Here is a 15,309-nt window from a genome sequence, read left to right as displayed (position 1 = left end):
ACACGAACGCACGCGGGAACATGGATATGAAGAGGACGGGGGATTGGGACACGGGGGTACCTGGGGGTTCAGGGAGGACATAAGCACATTAACCTATAGGGAACGAGGAACACGGGGACACGAGCATGGATGGAATGGACAAGGCGCATGGGCTCGGAGGGGGAACGGGGCACAGGGGTGGTGGGGTCAGGAGAGCACATGGGCTCTTGGAAAGGATGTAGGGACATGGACGCGGGAAAACGGATACAGGGGAACGTAAGAGGCATGATCGTGGGACGAGGAACATGGCAAGAAGAGAATGGGGAGACAGACACAAGAGGACGCAGGGAATGCGGGCATAGCGACTTGCAGAAGCGAGGGAAACGTGCGGAACTGGGGGAGGGATAAATCCGAGGGCGCTGGGAAAAGTTTAGGAGGCCTGGGAGGAGGTCCACTCCGGGAGCACCTCCCCCTGCGCACGACCTTTCCCCTAGTTCCCGGCCACGCCCCCTTTACTAAGTCCTTTTCCCTTCCTCTCAGCTCCCGCCTCTTTCTCCAGAATCCGTTCTCCATTGGTCCGAATCCTCTTGCCACACCTCCCTCTCCTCCGGGCCTCCGATTGGTCCTTTGTCAGGGCGGAGGCGGGCACCGCCGCGGTTGACTGGCTGGCGGCGCGGGGCGCAGGCGCAGGGCAGGGGGGGCGGGACGTCTGGATCCAGAGGCCGAGTGAGCGGACCGACGCCGCAGGTGGCCGCGGCAGGAAGATGGCGGAGCTGCGCGCGCTCGTGGCTGTAAAGAGGGTCATCGACTTTGCCGTGAAGGTGACCGGGCCCCCACTTCCACCTCCCCCGAACCCCGAAACTGTATGGGGGGGTCTGCTCGTACATCTGATCTCTGCCGCCTTTCCTCCCAAACGTCAAAGTCACACCTGAGGGCAAGGATCAAGGACTGAGGGTCCGACTTCAGATCCCTCCTCGCTCAAACCCGGCCCCTTTGGGGTCATGACCCCGTTCCCTTTTCTCAAGTTCTGGACTCACTGTCTTAATAATTCTGTGCAGTAGGAGTTAGTTTCTCTATTTCTTGCCTGCTGGAGGTGCCACGGCCCCTATGTAACATTTGGAGAAACTGAGGCCCAGAGAGGTCACTCAGCTAGGATGGGATAGAGCTGAGATGATTCCCCTCCGGGTCCGTCTGACTCCTCAGCGCAACTAGTGCTTTGCACGCAAGCCACACTTTCACCTGTTAGGCTGCATTGCACACTCAGTTGACTGTTAACTTGGGAACCCAGAAGCTTTCACCCTACAAAGCCGCGGGGTGAGTGAGGAGGCTGTAGCCAGGAAGGGAGGGAGAAGTGTTTGCTAGAGATGAAATCCTGTTTGACTGAGCTGGTGGAATGGCTCCCATTCCCCATGAGAGGGCTGGGGGGGCAACGTCTCTGAGGTCCTGGCTTGTCCCTGGAGAGAAGCTGGTCGGGACAGACGTGAATCAGACACAGGCTCTCGGGCCAATTTCTCGAAATACTTGGCTTAAAGCAGACTGAAGATGGTGACTGCCCATCCATGTCTGTCCTCACCATCAAACTGGGATTCCACCTCTGTGTCCCCAGCATTGCCCAGCACGGGGCCTGGCATGCCAGAGGCCTTGGGGTGCATGAAACCAGGGCCCCTGACGGCTTGGGGAGTGAGGTGGGGAGTTGGTCCCGGGAGCCGGACTTGGCATGGAAACTTCAGTGATCATAACTGCTCACGTTTAGTGAGTGCTTACTGTGCAAGCAGCGGCACTCCAAGTCCTTGACAGAGACCGACTCATTCAGTGCTTTCAGTATCCTCTTGATTTTGTGAATGCCGTTGGACGGGTTAGGAAAGTGAGGCCCGCGGAGGTCCTGTTACTTGCTGGATCACCCAGCTCCAGGCAGCCAAAGTCAAGATCAAAGTGCAGGGCAAGTCCTGCACCAGTCTCTGCTACCCCCCCCTTTTTTTCTTTTTGAGATTTATTTGAGAGAGAGAGAGAGAGCAAGCGCACAAGCCGGGGAGGGCAAAGGGAGAGGGAGAAGCAGACTCCCCACTGAGCGGGGAGCCCATCCCAGGATCCTGAGATCATGACCTGAGCCAAAGGCAGCCGGTTAAGCTGAACCGCCTAAGCCACCCAGGCGCCCCTCCTCCCTTTTTCACTCCACAGCTGCCACAAAGCCCTGACAGCAAAGGCTAGGGGTGTTGTCTTCAGCTGCTCCTGGGGTCCTGGGACCTTCTCTCCTGGGTTCCTCCCACTTCTAGCTGTTGCTTTGGGCTCTGTCGCCCCCTGGGCCTCCCTGTGCCCCAGCCCTGGTCTCCATGGCCTGAGATGCCTGTGTCGAATACGTCTCCCCCACCGGCAGGCCCGAGTTTGACGGGCTTTGGTCCCAGCCTCACCCAGCACAGGGCCTGGCACACGGGTGTGCGCTGAATGAGAGAACAAAGAGAGGGTATCAGCCGCTGTCCTATCCCAGGGATGTGTGCTGCCTGTCCTCCCACGCTGCCCCAGGGCCCCCTCCACTGCATCCTGTCTGCTGGCTGTGCGTGGGTGCCCTTTCTGAAGAAATAAATGGTTCAGACGTTGCCAACTACCTGATCACTGGGCCAGAGCCCCAGCACCATTGCCCTCCTTCCCTTACCACCCCCGCCACCTGTTACTTGTCAGCTGGTCCCTTTGTCCATCCTCATGGGCCCCGCATTTCAGGCTTCCCTTCCTCCCACCTGGCCCCACAACGCAGTCTCCTCCCTGGTTCTCAGTGTTTCCTTCAGTCCATCCTCTCCCAGCCTCAGGGCTCGTCCTGCACCCCGAGTTGCCCTGAGGCTCCCCAGCACCCTCAGGACAAAGTCTGAGCCCCTCAGCCTAGTGTTTGAGACCCTTCGTGGTCTGGCCGTGGCCCCTGCTGTGCCATCCATGGTGCCCTGTCCCTCCCTCGCCTGATCTTTCCTGATAGACCAGGCCCCTTCTTGCCTTGGACCTTTGCCCCCCGCTGTGCCTTCTGCCTCGGCACCCTTCCCTCTCCATCTCTGCTGCTTGTACCTCCCTTGTCCTGCCTAACTCTGGTCTGTCAATTGTATCAAAAGTTTAGTGATTCTCGGGGTGCCTGGGTGGCTCAGTCGTTAAGCGTCTGCCTTCGGCTCAGGTCATGATCCCAGGGTCCTGGGATCGAGCCCCGCATCAGGCTCCCTGCTCTGCGGGAAGCCTGCTTCTCCCTCTCCCGCTGCCCCCACTTTGTTCCCTCTCTCGCTGTGTCTCTCTCTGTCAAATAAATAAATAAAATCTTTAAAAAAAAAAAAAAAAGTTTAGTGATTCTCTGGTATCACCTCCTCCAGGAAGCCCCCCTACCCCAACCCTCTCAGGCCTCTTGATCTGTCCTCGGACACTCCTGCAGCCCCCTGGGCCTGCCTCTCTCAGCTCTGCGCCCACACTGGATTGGGATCCTCTGCTCACCCAGGTGTCACCCCCGCCCCCAGAATGGCAGCTCCTTGGGGTGAGTGCCGGGTCTCTACTCTGTTCCCAGCGTGGCTTTTTCACCTCCTTCCAACCTTTGCTCAGATGTCACCTTCTCTGTGAGGCCTTCCCTGGACACTGACTTAAAACTGCAGCCCCCATCATCCCTGTGCCGTCCCTTGCTGTAATTTCTCCATACTCTTATCACTTTGTAATCCACGGTGTAATTTTCTGATCGCTTGCTTTAGTGTCTGTCTCTCCTTCCAGAATTCGAGCTCCAGGGTCTGGAGGAGCGTCTGTCTGATGTAGTCACCACTGTCTTAGATAACGGTTATGCTCTACGGTTCAGGGCCCACTTCAGGCCAGTCGCCTGGGTCTGCTTCCTGCTCTGTGGCCTTGGGGGCAGTTGCTTGACCACTCTGAGCCTTACTGTCCTCCTCTCTACAATGGGGATAACACTAGTAGCTCCTGTATTGGATGGCAGTGAGGATTAAATGGGCTGTTAGGATAGTTCCTGGCTCATGGTTAGTGTTGGCCTTGGCTGGTACTCAAGGAGTGTGGTTATTATTGGTAGAACTGGTAATGGAAGTTTTTTTACTCATCCGTTCAGAACACAACAAATGTTCTGCTCAGTGTGTGTGTCTGTATGATTGTGTGTCTAGGGGGTTAATTCATAAGCATTTGGCAACCCAGGAATACTCAGTTCTGGCCAGGGATACCTTTTCCATGAGCCGATGAGGCTGTCAACTTCAGCGTTTCTTTCAAGGCCCAGGGAGAGACTGGATCAATTTTGCGTTCGTGATTTGGTGTGCATTTTCCTAAAGAGGCTCCCGCAAAGGCTGGAAACTTCAGGCCCCAGAAAACCTGTATCCAGCTCTGGGCCTAACCCCAACCAGCCATGCCTTCCTTCGGTTCTGGGAGCGCCCGGCCTTTTCCCCTTCCCCTCACCCCTCCTGCTCTCAGCAGGGCTGGCCCCTCCTTGTCCCTCACGTCACATGTGTCAGCTCCGTGAGGGTGTTGGTCCTCTTTCCCTGCCCGAGATGAGGTTTGCTGTAGAAGGGTCTCAGAGCGCTGGCCACTGCCTTAGTCATCTGTCCCTGGCGTCACTCCCTGGCCACCATCTCCCTGTCTGGCCTTGGCTGTCCCGGTCACTCCGTGTCCTGGGTGCACTGTGCTCTGCCCAGAGCCCCAGCACATGCCCAGTGAGTGACTCGCTTGACGGAAAAAACTAGAGGACAGAACCGCAGAGGAGTCCTTGAGCTGTGTCGAGAGTTCAGGGAGAGCTTGCAGAAGTCACTTTATAAACACCTGCTCTGAGACAGTGGGCCATGAATAAAGGGACCAGCTCCCCTACCTCTTGAGGGCCCATTTGGTGTCCTAGAGTCTCGTGATTCCCAAGTCAGACTTGGAGTTAGGCTCCTGATGCTGCCACTTCCTTGCTGCTGTGTGATCCTGGGCAAGGCGCTTGGCCTCTCTGTGCTTCGGTTGCTCCGTCTGTACAACGGGGATGGTGATGGCAGCAACTAACCTCCTCGGTGGTTAGGACAGTTCAATGAGTTAATACACGTGAAGCCCTTGGAGCGATGCCCATCTGGCTCACGGCTGTTTCTGTTGAAGGTTCATATTTTGCAACTTGAAGAGAAAGAATGAAAGCTCTATGCTGAATCACCTCCTTTGATTTATAAAACCTCATTATTTAAAAAAAAAAAAAAAGACACTGGTCTGATTTTTCAGACCAACCATTGTTTCCTGACTTATGTAATTTAACTAAACAGTGTTTTTGAAGCTTGAAATCCACTCAGGCTTAAAAGGTCTTCCACGGAGAAGACGCTCTGGCACATTCCCTGGGGCCGGAGGGCTCTCATCCCTGCTCCTTGGGGGTCAGGAGCTTAGTGCAAGGCGTCTGGCCAGACCAAGAGCAGGTTCGGCGCCCTCCACCGGCTGCTGGCTCAGCAGCACCGGCCTTTTACGGGTGGGGGCTGCTTTTCTTGTTCAAACGGGAGACCTCTGACTTGGATTTTATTTTTGTAATGAGAGGGCTTTTGTGTTTCAGTTTCCATTGCTGTTTCCAAGCGTTTGAGTGGTTCTCGTGCAGGTTCTCATGGTGGTTCTGGCAGGTGCTCGGCCCGCGAGTACAGTGATGAACAGAGCTGATGGAAATGCCTGTCCGCGGGCAGTTGACTTTCTGGTGGGGAGAAGACTGGTAGTCACTCTAAATCAGTCCCGCGTGTGTGGTACATCAGGGGTGGGCAGTGCTACGGCGAGAGTTAAACAGGGTAAGTGGGAACGGGAGAGTTGGAAGGGATGGGGTTTACACAGGAGCCGAAGGACAGCCGAGGAGGTGGGGGTTGAGCAAGGGCATGTTCCGGCAAATTTTGGGGATCGTGTACAACACGCTCAGGGTAGGTTCTAGTGAAAAAGCATGGATTCAGAACATGGTATTGGCTCCAATTGTATTTCCGTAAGGTGAATTTATTCAGTTCTGAGATTTGAGCCTTATTTTTGGTGCTAAAATGACTTTTAGGAGCACCTGGCTGGCTCAGTCAGTTAAGCATCTGCCTTCGGCTCAGGTCATGATCTCAGGGTCCTGGGATGGAGCCCCTGAGCAGGGAGTCTGCTTCTCCTGCTGCCTGCCACTCCCCCTGCTTGTGCTCTCTGTCTCTCTCAAATAAATAAATAAAATCTTAAAATGACTTTTAAAAAATGAAATAACAGTGATAGAAAATGATAGTTGTCCTTTTTCTCCTCCTTCTCCTGCTCAGTGTCACAGGTCCATGAGGCGCATCCAGACTGGGAAGAGAGAAATGTGCAGGGAGGTAGGAGGAGACTACAGTGAGTGTCCCCGGCCGGGCCAGGCTGTCATCTGCGTCTATGCCGGCTGAGCCCTTGGCGGCAGCCACAGGGGAGCAGAGCAGAGGGGCAAGCCAGGTCCTGGGCTGGATCGTGCAGGCGCCCGAGCAAGGCTCCTCTGGGCATCTCATGGGCTATTTAGACACAGAACCCACCTGCCCCCCGGCTCATAGGATGTAGCCACCAGAAGCCCCAGAGTCCTGCAGGATTCTTCCCTCTCCCCGCCCCTGCCCCTGCCGAGCCCAGAGCTCTGTCACTCCCACCTCCAAAGACCCCTCCAGTCCCTCCGCTTCTCCATCTCTGCTGGCTCGGTGGTCCGAGCCACTGTCATTCCTCATTTCGTTGACTAACAGCCACCCAGCTGTCTCCCCACTTTCCGCCCTTGCTGTGCTCCCAGTCTTCCCCACCAAGAATCCAGAACGACCTTGCGAAAACTTAAGTTGCATCTACTCGCCTCTTTGTCGCCCTTGTTCTTTGGATCCAGACCCAGCTCCCCTTCCGGAGCCCGCTGGGCCCTGCGCGGTTAGTTTGCTTTTGCTGCTGTGGTGGACTCAGCAGCTTCAAACAACGCAGACTGGTTCTCTTCCCATGCTGCAGGTCGGACGTCTGAATGAGTCTACTGAGCTAGGATCAAGGTGTCTTCGGCCCTGCGTTCCCTCGGGGATGGGGAGGGAGGCGCGGGGAGAATCCGTGTCCGTGTCATTTCCAGCTTCCAGAGGCACCTGCGTGCCTTGCCTTGCCTTCTTCCAGCCTCAGAGCCAGCAGCAGAGTATCTTCACGGTCTCTCTGACCCTGCCACTACCCCTCCCCTCTCCCACCTACCTCTGTCACTTAGAGCGACCCTTGTGATTACATGGGGCCCCCAACCAGATAACCCAGGATGATCCCCCTCTCAGAGTCATTAAATTAATCACTTTTGCAAAGTCCTTTTTTGCCCTGGAGGTGACATTCATAGGTTTCAGGGATTAGGATGAGGACGTTTTGAGGACTCATTACTGCGCCCGTCACAGTAGTTCAGCCTCTGTGGCGTGATGGCAGACTGCTCCGCTGGCCACACTGCCCTCCTTGGACTCCTTAAACCTCAGGGCCTTTGCACATGCTCTCGCCCCACCGAACCCTTTCTCTCACACTTGACCACTCCAGTTCGTCCTTTAGGTCTCAGCTCTAGTGCCACTGCCCCAGGGAAGCCTTCCCTGACAGCCTCCAACATCCGACAGGCTAGGTCACAGGCCCCCATCATCCTCAGAGTTCCCCAGACTTCATGGATTGTCCGGTGGCATAGCAGGGGATTTGAGTGCTTGGGTCCTAGAAACCACTGACCGGCCAGCTACTTTGCTTGAGTGCCTCAGTTTCCTCTTCTGCCCACAGGGACAGTGACTGCTCCTTCCTCGTTGGGCTGTCACCAAGATTAATGAGTTAGGATAATTGCTTAGGACAGGGCTCCTGCATGCCTGGTGGCCAATAACATTCTCCCTGTGGGCTATTAAGAGGAATGTGGTGGGCTAGGAAGTGGCCCCCTATGCTGTCCAGGCCCCGATCCATGGGTGAATGGTAGCTAATTTGGAAGCAGGGTCTTTGCATTTATGCCTGAGCTAAGGCTCCTGAGATGGGGAGGTTATCCTGGATCATCCAGGTGGGCCCTAAATGCCATCTCCAGAATCTGCATAAGAGAGAGGCAGAGGGAGCTGGGGGAGCCAAGGGATGGATTCTCCCCTCGAGCCTCCAGAGGAACCGCGCCCTGCCAACACCTTGCTTGCAGCCCAGTGAAACTGATTTTGGATTTCTGGTCTCGAGAGCTGTGAGACAGCAAGCGACTGCGTTAGCAGTTATTTGGAATGGCAGCCACGGGAGACTAATGGGATGGTTAGTTGTTCATACTGTGCTAGACCCTGCACTAGACTGGGAGCTCATGGGCCGGCAGGCCTCACTCCCTTGCTCGTGGTGGTGTCCCCAGAATCCGGCTCTGGGCCGGCAGCACACAGGGAGTGCTTGGCGAAGACGGACCATGTGCGGAAGGGAGTGAGTGGGGTTTGCCTGTTTGGCAGAATAGGCCTTTGATGCTAGTGTTTTTGCAAACTAGATCATGACCACGTGTCAGTCATAAGATCCATGTAGAGGGCTGACATTTAAAGAAAGAGCAGAAAACGTCAGGCTATGGTGTACGAGGTAAGGGTAAGTATTGTTACCTGAACCTCGCGTTGCAGGGGTATTTCTGTTGATATGTAAGTATATGTTGTGTATTTGTAATATGCTCAGGAGTATGATGAAGTGTACGTCACATTGTGGTTTATGGTAAACAGACATTTGAGAAACATTGTTTCGGGCCCCAGGAGCAGCGAGAGTCGGAGGGGCATGTCCTATGTCCCCGATGCTCCACAAATGTCTGAATGAGATCGTGAGCGGATGATCCTCTACCTACCTGGGACTTCTTTTTTTTTTTTTAAAGATTTTATTTATTTATTTGACAGAGAGAGACACAGCGAGAGAGGGAACACAAGCAGGGGGAGTGGGAGAGGGAGGAGCAGGCTTCCCGCCAAGCAGAGAGCCTGATGCGGGGCTCGATCCCAGGACCCCGGGATCATGACCCGAGCCGAAGGCAGACGCTTAACGACTGAGCCACCCAGGCGCCCCCTACCTGGGACTTCTCATCTGCTGTGTCGCCTGAGCTGTGGGACCCTGGACAAGGCCCTGCCCCTTCCGGGTCCCCGTTGTCCCCATCCAGCCCTTGCCTTCTTGCCTGTTTCCCCTGACCCCGCCCCTTCCCTTTCTGGCCCGGCAGATCCGGGTAAAGCCTGACAAGACGGGCGTGGTCACGGATGGCGTGAAGCACTCCATGAACCCCTTCTGTGAGATCGCCGTGGAGGAGGCCGTGCGGCTGAAGGAGAAGAAGCTGGTGAAAGAGGTCATCGCTGTCAGCTGCGGGCCCACCCAGTGCCAGGTGCAGGTCCTGGGGAGAGGGTGCCAGGACCCTGAGTCCTGGGTCTGAGGGAGGAGGGCCTGGGACCAGGCTCCTGGGTCCCCTTGGGGCTAGAAGCCGAGTCAAGTCCCTTCTCCTGGCAGGAGACCATCCGCACTGCTCTGGCCATGGGTGCAGACCGAGGCATCCACGTGGAGGTGCCAGCTGCAGAGGCAGATCGCCTGGGTCCCCTGCAGGTGGCCCGGGTCCTGGCCAAGCTGGCAGAGAAGGAGAAGGTAGATCTGCTGCTGCTGGGCAAGCAGGTGAGTGTGCCTCCCCCGCTCAGGACTGGGGAGGAGGGGGCCCAGGCTGAGTGGAGAGTTAGAGCAGGGTGGGCAGGGTGACTGTGGACGTCAGAAAGACTCCTGGGGTCCTATGGGGTGAGATCGGAGCCCCAGGGGCTACAGTGATGGTCCGTGTGGGAGAAGAGGAGGCCAATGGACAGAGTGGACAGGACAGCCGTGTGGCTAGGGGGCGGGGCTTGAGCTGTAGGGAGTGAGGGGGAGGGAGGAGGCCAAGACAGTGCTGGGGTCTGGCTGGGAGACACAGGGAGGGAACTCCTGGAAGAACAGTCAGGAATTGTAGAGAGCCCAGGAAGACATGGGGAGGTGGTGTGTGGGGAAGACAGCTGTGTGATTCCAACAGCCTAGGCTACTACAGAGACCTGAGGCTTCTGGAGGGTGCCGGGGAGCCTCGGGAGGCCTGTGAGCGGGGGAGGGAGGGGATCAGCTCTGGCCGCAGAAAGACCTCTCTTAGGCCATGGGGAGTGGACTGGAAGGGGAGAGACTGGAGGCTGGGAGTTTTGGAGGAGCTTGGGGGCTAATGGTGAGCTAGAACCCTGCCTACCACATGGTACCCCCACCTGAGGCATACGTGAGTCGGCCTCAGCTGTTTCCGCAGGAGACTGGGGAGGCGACACCCTTTCTCTGGCTAGCCTGCCCACCCCCTCCCATTTGAGGACAAACATTGTGGACTCACTCGGGGTGGGGGCTGAGGGTCATCGGAAGAGCCAGAGATAGACAGCAGTGGGAGGGGACAGACCAAGGGACAGGGGCTTAGGAACAGAGGCTGACAAAGAATGTCAGAGACTGAGAGATAAGATAGGGCACAGACCTGGCTCAGGAGGCTCAGAGATAGAGCCAGGGCGCTGGCTGGAAAAGACAGGGATTCTGGCAGGCTGGATCAGCCCCTGCGGAGAGGGGGAGGCTGATGGGTCTATGTAGGTTGTTGGGTATCCTACCCAGCCCTGCACAAGTCAGGCAGTGGAAAACAAGAGAGATGACAAACAGCAAAGGAATCAGTACAAGTCAGTAAGCTGAGGCAGAGGGCCAAACCAGAGAACAGGCCAAAAAGGCATGGTCTGGGTTGGGCTCAGGGCTCTGGGGACCCAGGTCTCACACCAGCTCCCCAGGACACTGGTGCTGGCAGCATGGCCTATGGAAGCCTCCTGCATTCACTGGTGGGTCTCAGACTCATGTCCTGCCTGTCTTGGTTGTCAGGGACAGTTCCTGGGGCCAGGGCCTCCAACTGAGAAGGTACAGGATAAACTGGACAGGACACTCTTCATTGTAGGTGGTAGTCAGAAGCAAACAGGCTTAAGCCTGAAAGTGAACCTGTTACCTCATACAGTGCAAGCTTCAGGTATGGCTTGATCCAGGGTCACATGTCAGCTCTAGGCTCTGCTCCTCTGTCTTGTCTTTACTTCATGCATCTCTAGGCTCATATCCCACAAGCCTCCCCAGTGGAAAAAAAAGAGCCTCTTTCCCAAAGGCTCCAGCAAAGCTTTCAGAGCTGACTCTTCATTGGTCCAGCTTGAGTCAAGTACCCATCCCTGCACCAATCACTAGGGTCAGGGGATAGAACATTCTTACTGGCCCAGATCCTGTTCATTCAGTTCCCCAGTGTGGCTGGCCCAGGTCCTGGCTCACGGGAGGCTTCTGTGAATATTTATACAGGGGCAAAGATTTGGCATCGAGATGCTAGATGTCTTTATGTGCCCCTGGACAAGTGACTGCCTGTCTCCAGGCTCAAGTTGGGGATGGGATCATTCTAGACCAGGAGTCAGCAAACTATGGGCCATGGCCACCCCTGATTTTATAAATAAAGTTTTATTGGAATGCCACCACACTGGTTGCTTTATGTAGCACATAGTCTGTGGCTGCTTGTGTGCTACCCAGGGTAGAGTTCAGGAGCTGGGACAGACCACATGGAATCTAGAAAATGTTGGCCAACCCCCATCTAGACAAAGGCCCGAATGGTATGTGAAAAGACCCATTGTCATACAGTCTTCTCTCTTTCTCCACTCAGGCCATCGATGATGACTGTAACCAGACGGGGCAGATGACAGCTGGGTTGCTAGACTGGCCACAGGTGAGGCTGGAGTGGGGAGCGCCTGCTGGGGGCCAGATCTGGGGGCTCAGAACAGGGCCACCCTTGTCCCTGCCCTTTTGGAGGGAGGCAGGCTTAGTAAGACAGGATGGCTACTCCAGCGGGCAGGAAGGAGACGTGTACAGCCGGGACACCAGGCCTCATCTGGGCCTTTGGTGCTCTGTCTTCTTCAGTCCTGTCACCCTGCAACCACACCAAATTCATCCCTGCCTCAGGGCCTTTGCACTTGCTGTTCCTTCAGCCTAGGGCATGGGTCCCTCAGATTGCCTCGTGGCTTTCCCTCTCTCTCCTTTAGGTCTGCTCAGTTGTTACCTCTTTAGAGAGCCCTTCCTTGCCCACCCTGTATGAAATTCCAGATGCCCCACTTGCCACCTATGCCGGTCCAATAGAAATGCAAGCCACCTAGGTGATTTATAATTTTTCATAGGCATTGCTTCTCGGCCTTTTGGCTAAGATCAAGTGTACAGTTTTTCATAGCCAGATTAAAAAAGTAAAAAGACACAGGCAAAATTAATGCAGTAATATTTTATTTAACTGGACACATCTAAAATATGATCATCTCAACCTATAATCAATATAAAAAACACTGAGCTATTTTACATTCTTTTTTCTTTTTGTATGAAGTCTTCAAAATCCAGTGTGGATTTTATATCTACAGCACATCTCAGTTTAGATGCTGAATTTCCATCAGAAATACTTAGTTTAGATTCCTAAAACTCACAGTTGAAAAAGTAGGTTCACACACCCCAGTTATTCCAAACAGACTTAAAAGTTTTCCAGGGACTGAATCGAGTATCTTTTTTTTTTTTTTTTAAGATTTTTATTTATTTATTTAACAGAGAGAGAGAGAGAGAGAGAGAGCACAAGCAGGCAGAGCGGCAGACAGAGGGAGAGGGAGAAGCAGGCTCTCCGCGGAGCAGGGAGCCTGATGCGGGGCTCGATCCCAGACCCTGGGATCATGACCTGAGCCGAAGGCAGCCACTTAACCGACTGAGCCACCCAGGCGCCCCCCTTTTTTTTTTTTTTTTAACAGCTTTATTGAGATTAAGTGACCTACCATAAACTGTGCATATGTAAAGTGTACAGTTTGATAAGCTTGGACACACATATACACCCATGAAGCCGTCATGACAATCACGATAATATATTTGGCTTATTGGTATATTTGGCTTATTGGTATATATATATATATATATATAATATATTTGGCTTATTTAATAAATTATTAAATTTATTTATTTATTTAAAAGATTGATTTATTTGAGAGAGAGAGAACAGGGGGAGGGGCAGAGGGAGAGAAGCAGACTCCCGCTGAGCTTGATCTCATGACCTTGAGACCATGACCTGAGCTGCAATCAGGAGTCAGGCACTTAACCAACTGAGCCACCCAGGCACCCCTTGGTCTTTTAATTTAAATTAATTCATAAGATGGAAAATTCCATCCTTCCATCGCGCTAGCCATGTTCCTTACGCTCAGAAGACACTTTGAGTCCTGTGGCTGCTATGTATGTATTTGGTTCCTGGCGGTTTTCCTGGCCAGGATAAATGCACATGAAAGCCAGGGCCTTGTTGGTCACTGTCACAGTGTATCCGAGGGCTGGTTCTTGGGGCGCTCGGATGAGACTGGGAGTGACGGAACATTCCAGCTAAGACTTGAAAAGTTTGTCCAGTGAGTAAGTGAATGGAGAGAACAGGTTGGTTGGACAAAGAGGGTGTAGGTACATCAGCAAATGTTGATTCAGCACTGAGAGGCAGAGGGGGCTTGGCCAGAGCATGGGCACCAAGCGACGAAGATGGGGCCCCAGCAGACCTTTCCAGGGTCAGCCTAGCAGAGAGGCCTGGAAGGGAGCCCCAGGGGACAAAATGGTGGGTAGGGGGAATAGGGCATGGAAGCAGCTCTTGGATTACCAGTGGTGGGTGACAGCGAGCACATTTTGGAGCCTTTCTCTGCTTCAGTTTTCCTCATCTGTAAAGTGAGGATAATAGCATTTACCTTATAGAGTTCCCATGAGGGCCTGATGACTTAGTGCATGTAAGTTGTTTAGAACAGCATCCTTCCACTCCATACGCGTTCATCATTATTAAGGGAGGTTAATAATAGGCAGGAACCTAACTGGCAGGTTCAGGTCATTAGGACCCTTACCTTGGCTCCCAGTGAAAGTACAGATACCCGGCCCTAGATTTATGAAATCCCTTTCTGTGGTTTCCTCCTATATATGAACTTGATGTCTATAGGTTACCTTGCGGGACTCTCTCTCTTCTGTTCTCTCATTCATTTGCTCACCTGTGCATGCACCCCTGCCACTCTGTGCCTGTCTTGAGTTAACCTCACCCCCACCCCCCATCTCCCCAGGGCACGTTCGCCTCCCAGGTGACACTGGAAGGGGACAAGTTGAAAGTGGAGCGGGAGATTGATGGGGGCCTGGAGACCCTGCGGCTGAAGCTGCCTGCCGTGGTGACCGCCGACCTGCGGCTTAATGAACCCCGCTACGCCACATTGCCCAACATCATGGTGAGCGCTTAGCGGACGGGTCCCCGAGGGCCCGGGAATGGGTGAACGCATTGCGGGCCCAGTGCCTCCCTGGTGCTCAGATGCAGGGACAGAGGATCCAAGGGACTTCTTATCCAAAGGAAGGCCTCACCTGGCTAAAAGGAAGAGTTCGCTGTTCATCATGGCCAGTAGGATGGGTTCATTGGGTCATCTTAGCCAACAGGGAGAGTTTAGCATGCCGTCCCAGCCAAGAGGAAGGGTAAGGTGGATCATCTCATCCAGTAGGATGGGTTCAATGAGTTAGCTCAGCCAACAGGGAGCGTTCAGTGGGTCATCTCATCCTCCAGTAGGGTGGGTTCAGTGGGTTGGCTTGGCCAAAAGTCCATTGAGTCATTACTGCCAGAAGATTGACGTTGCCAGTCCATTTCAGCTAGTGAAGGGCTTCCAAGGCAGCTGACTAAAAGAGGACCCTTAATAGAGGGGTTTCCCAGGCCATTCCTGCCCACAGAAATGATCTGTACCAGGCCCCATAAGAGGTCACAGATGTCCTGGCTAGTGGGTAGGTCCAGACAAGTTCAGGCAATGGGATTGGTTCTGCAGACGTGGCAGTCATGGGGAGGAGGCTGCCGGAGAGGGGGCAGGGGCTCCAGCAGCCCTGTGAACTGTGGCTGCCCATGTGCAGAAAGCCAAGAAGAAGAAGATTGAGGTGATCAAGCCCGGAGACCTGGGTGTGGACCTGACCTCCAAGCTCTCCGTGGTTAGCGTGGAGGACCCGCCCCAGCGTACGGCTGGCGTCAAGGTGGAGACCACGGAGGACCTGGTGGCCAAGCTGAGGGAGATTGGGCGGATTTGAGCCCCTTCCCTGAAACTCAGCAATAAAACCATGACCCTCCCAACGACTGTCTCTGTTAACTCATTCCCTGGAGACCTGGTCTTTGATTCATTCAACAAACATTTACTTAAATCTCCTGTGTGCCAGGCCCTGTGCTGGGTGATGCCGGGGACCCAGGTGAGTCATATCCAGTCCCTGAGAAGCTTCCAGGCTGAAGTGGTGGGGGATGGACACGTGCAGAGGCAGCTGTAGGTAGGGTGCTGTATGCTCTAAGCAGAGCTGACACCACACACCTGGGAGCCCACCTCGGGCACCTGACCTGGCACATGGGGCCAAAGAGCTTTCCCAGGGAGA

At 54.4% G+C, this 15,309-nt stretch overlaps 1 protein-coding gene across 1 annotated transcript; it reads left to right on the top strand.

The window, feature by feature from the left end:
• Window positions 1–677: 677 nt before the first annotated feature.
• ETFB (electron transfer flavoprotein subunit beta) lies at window positions 678–15,019 on the top strand. The gene is made up of 6 exons (XM_032388006.1): window positions 678–800; window positions 9,068–9,226; window positions 9,349–9,507; window positions 11,552–11,614; window positions 13,986–14,144; window positions 14,806–15,019. Exons 1-6 carry the CDS (start codon window positions 744–746, stop codon window positions 14,974–14,976), a joined length of 768 nt encoding a protein of 255 aa, XP_032243897.1. The 5' UTR covers window positions 678–743; the 3' UTR covers window positions 14,977–15,019.
• The last annotated feature ends 290 nt before the right edge of the window (window positions 15,020–15,309 follow it).

Source organism: Phoca vitulina, unplaced genomic scaffold, assembly GCF_004348235.1.
Source record: "Phoca vitulina isolate PV1807 unplaced genomic scaffold, GSC_HSeal_1.0 scaffold52, whole genome shotgun sequence".
NCBI lineage: Eukaryota > Metazoa > Chordata > Mammalia > Carnivora > Phocidae > Phoca > Phoca vitulina.
Note: the sequence above shows the minus strand (reverse complement) of the source record. Positions and strands in the feature narration are given on the sequence as shown.

What these genes read in the sequence shown, in the direction of transcription:
- ETFB (XM_032388006.1), top strand. Translation starts at nt 744, where the DNA reads ATGGCGGAGCTGCGCGCGCTCGTGGCTGTAAAGAGGGTCATCGACTTT. An exon ending in TCATCGACTTTGCCGTGAAG is followed by an intron (nt 801 to 9,067) that starts GTGACCGGGCCC and finishes CTGGCCCGGCAG; the next exon opens with ATCCGGGTAAAGCCTGACAA. An exon ending in CCACATTGCCCAACATCATG is followed by an intron (nt 14,145 to 14,805) that starts GTGAGCGCTTAG and finishes GCCCATGTGCAG; the next exon opens with AAAGCCAAGAAGAAGAAGAT.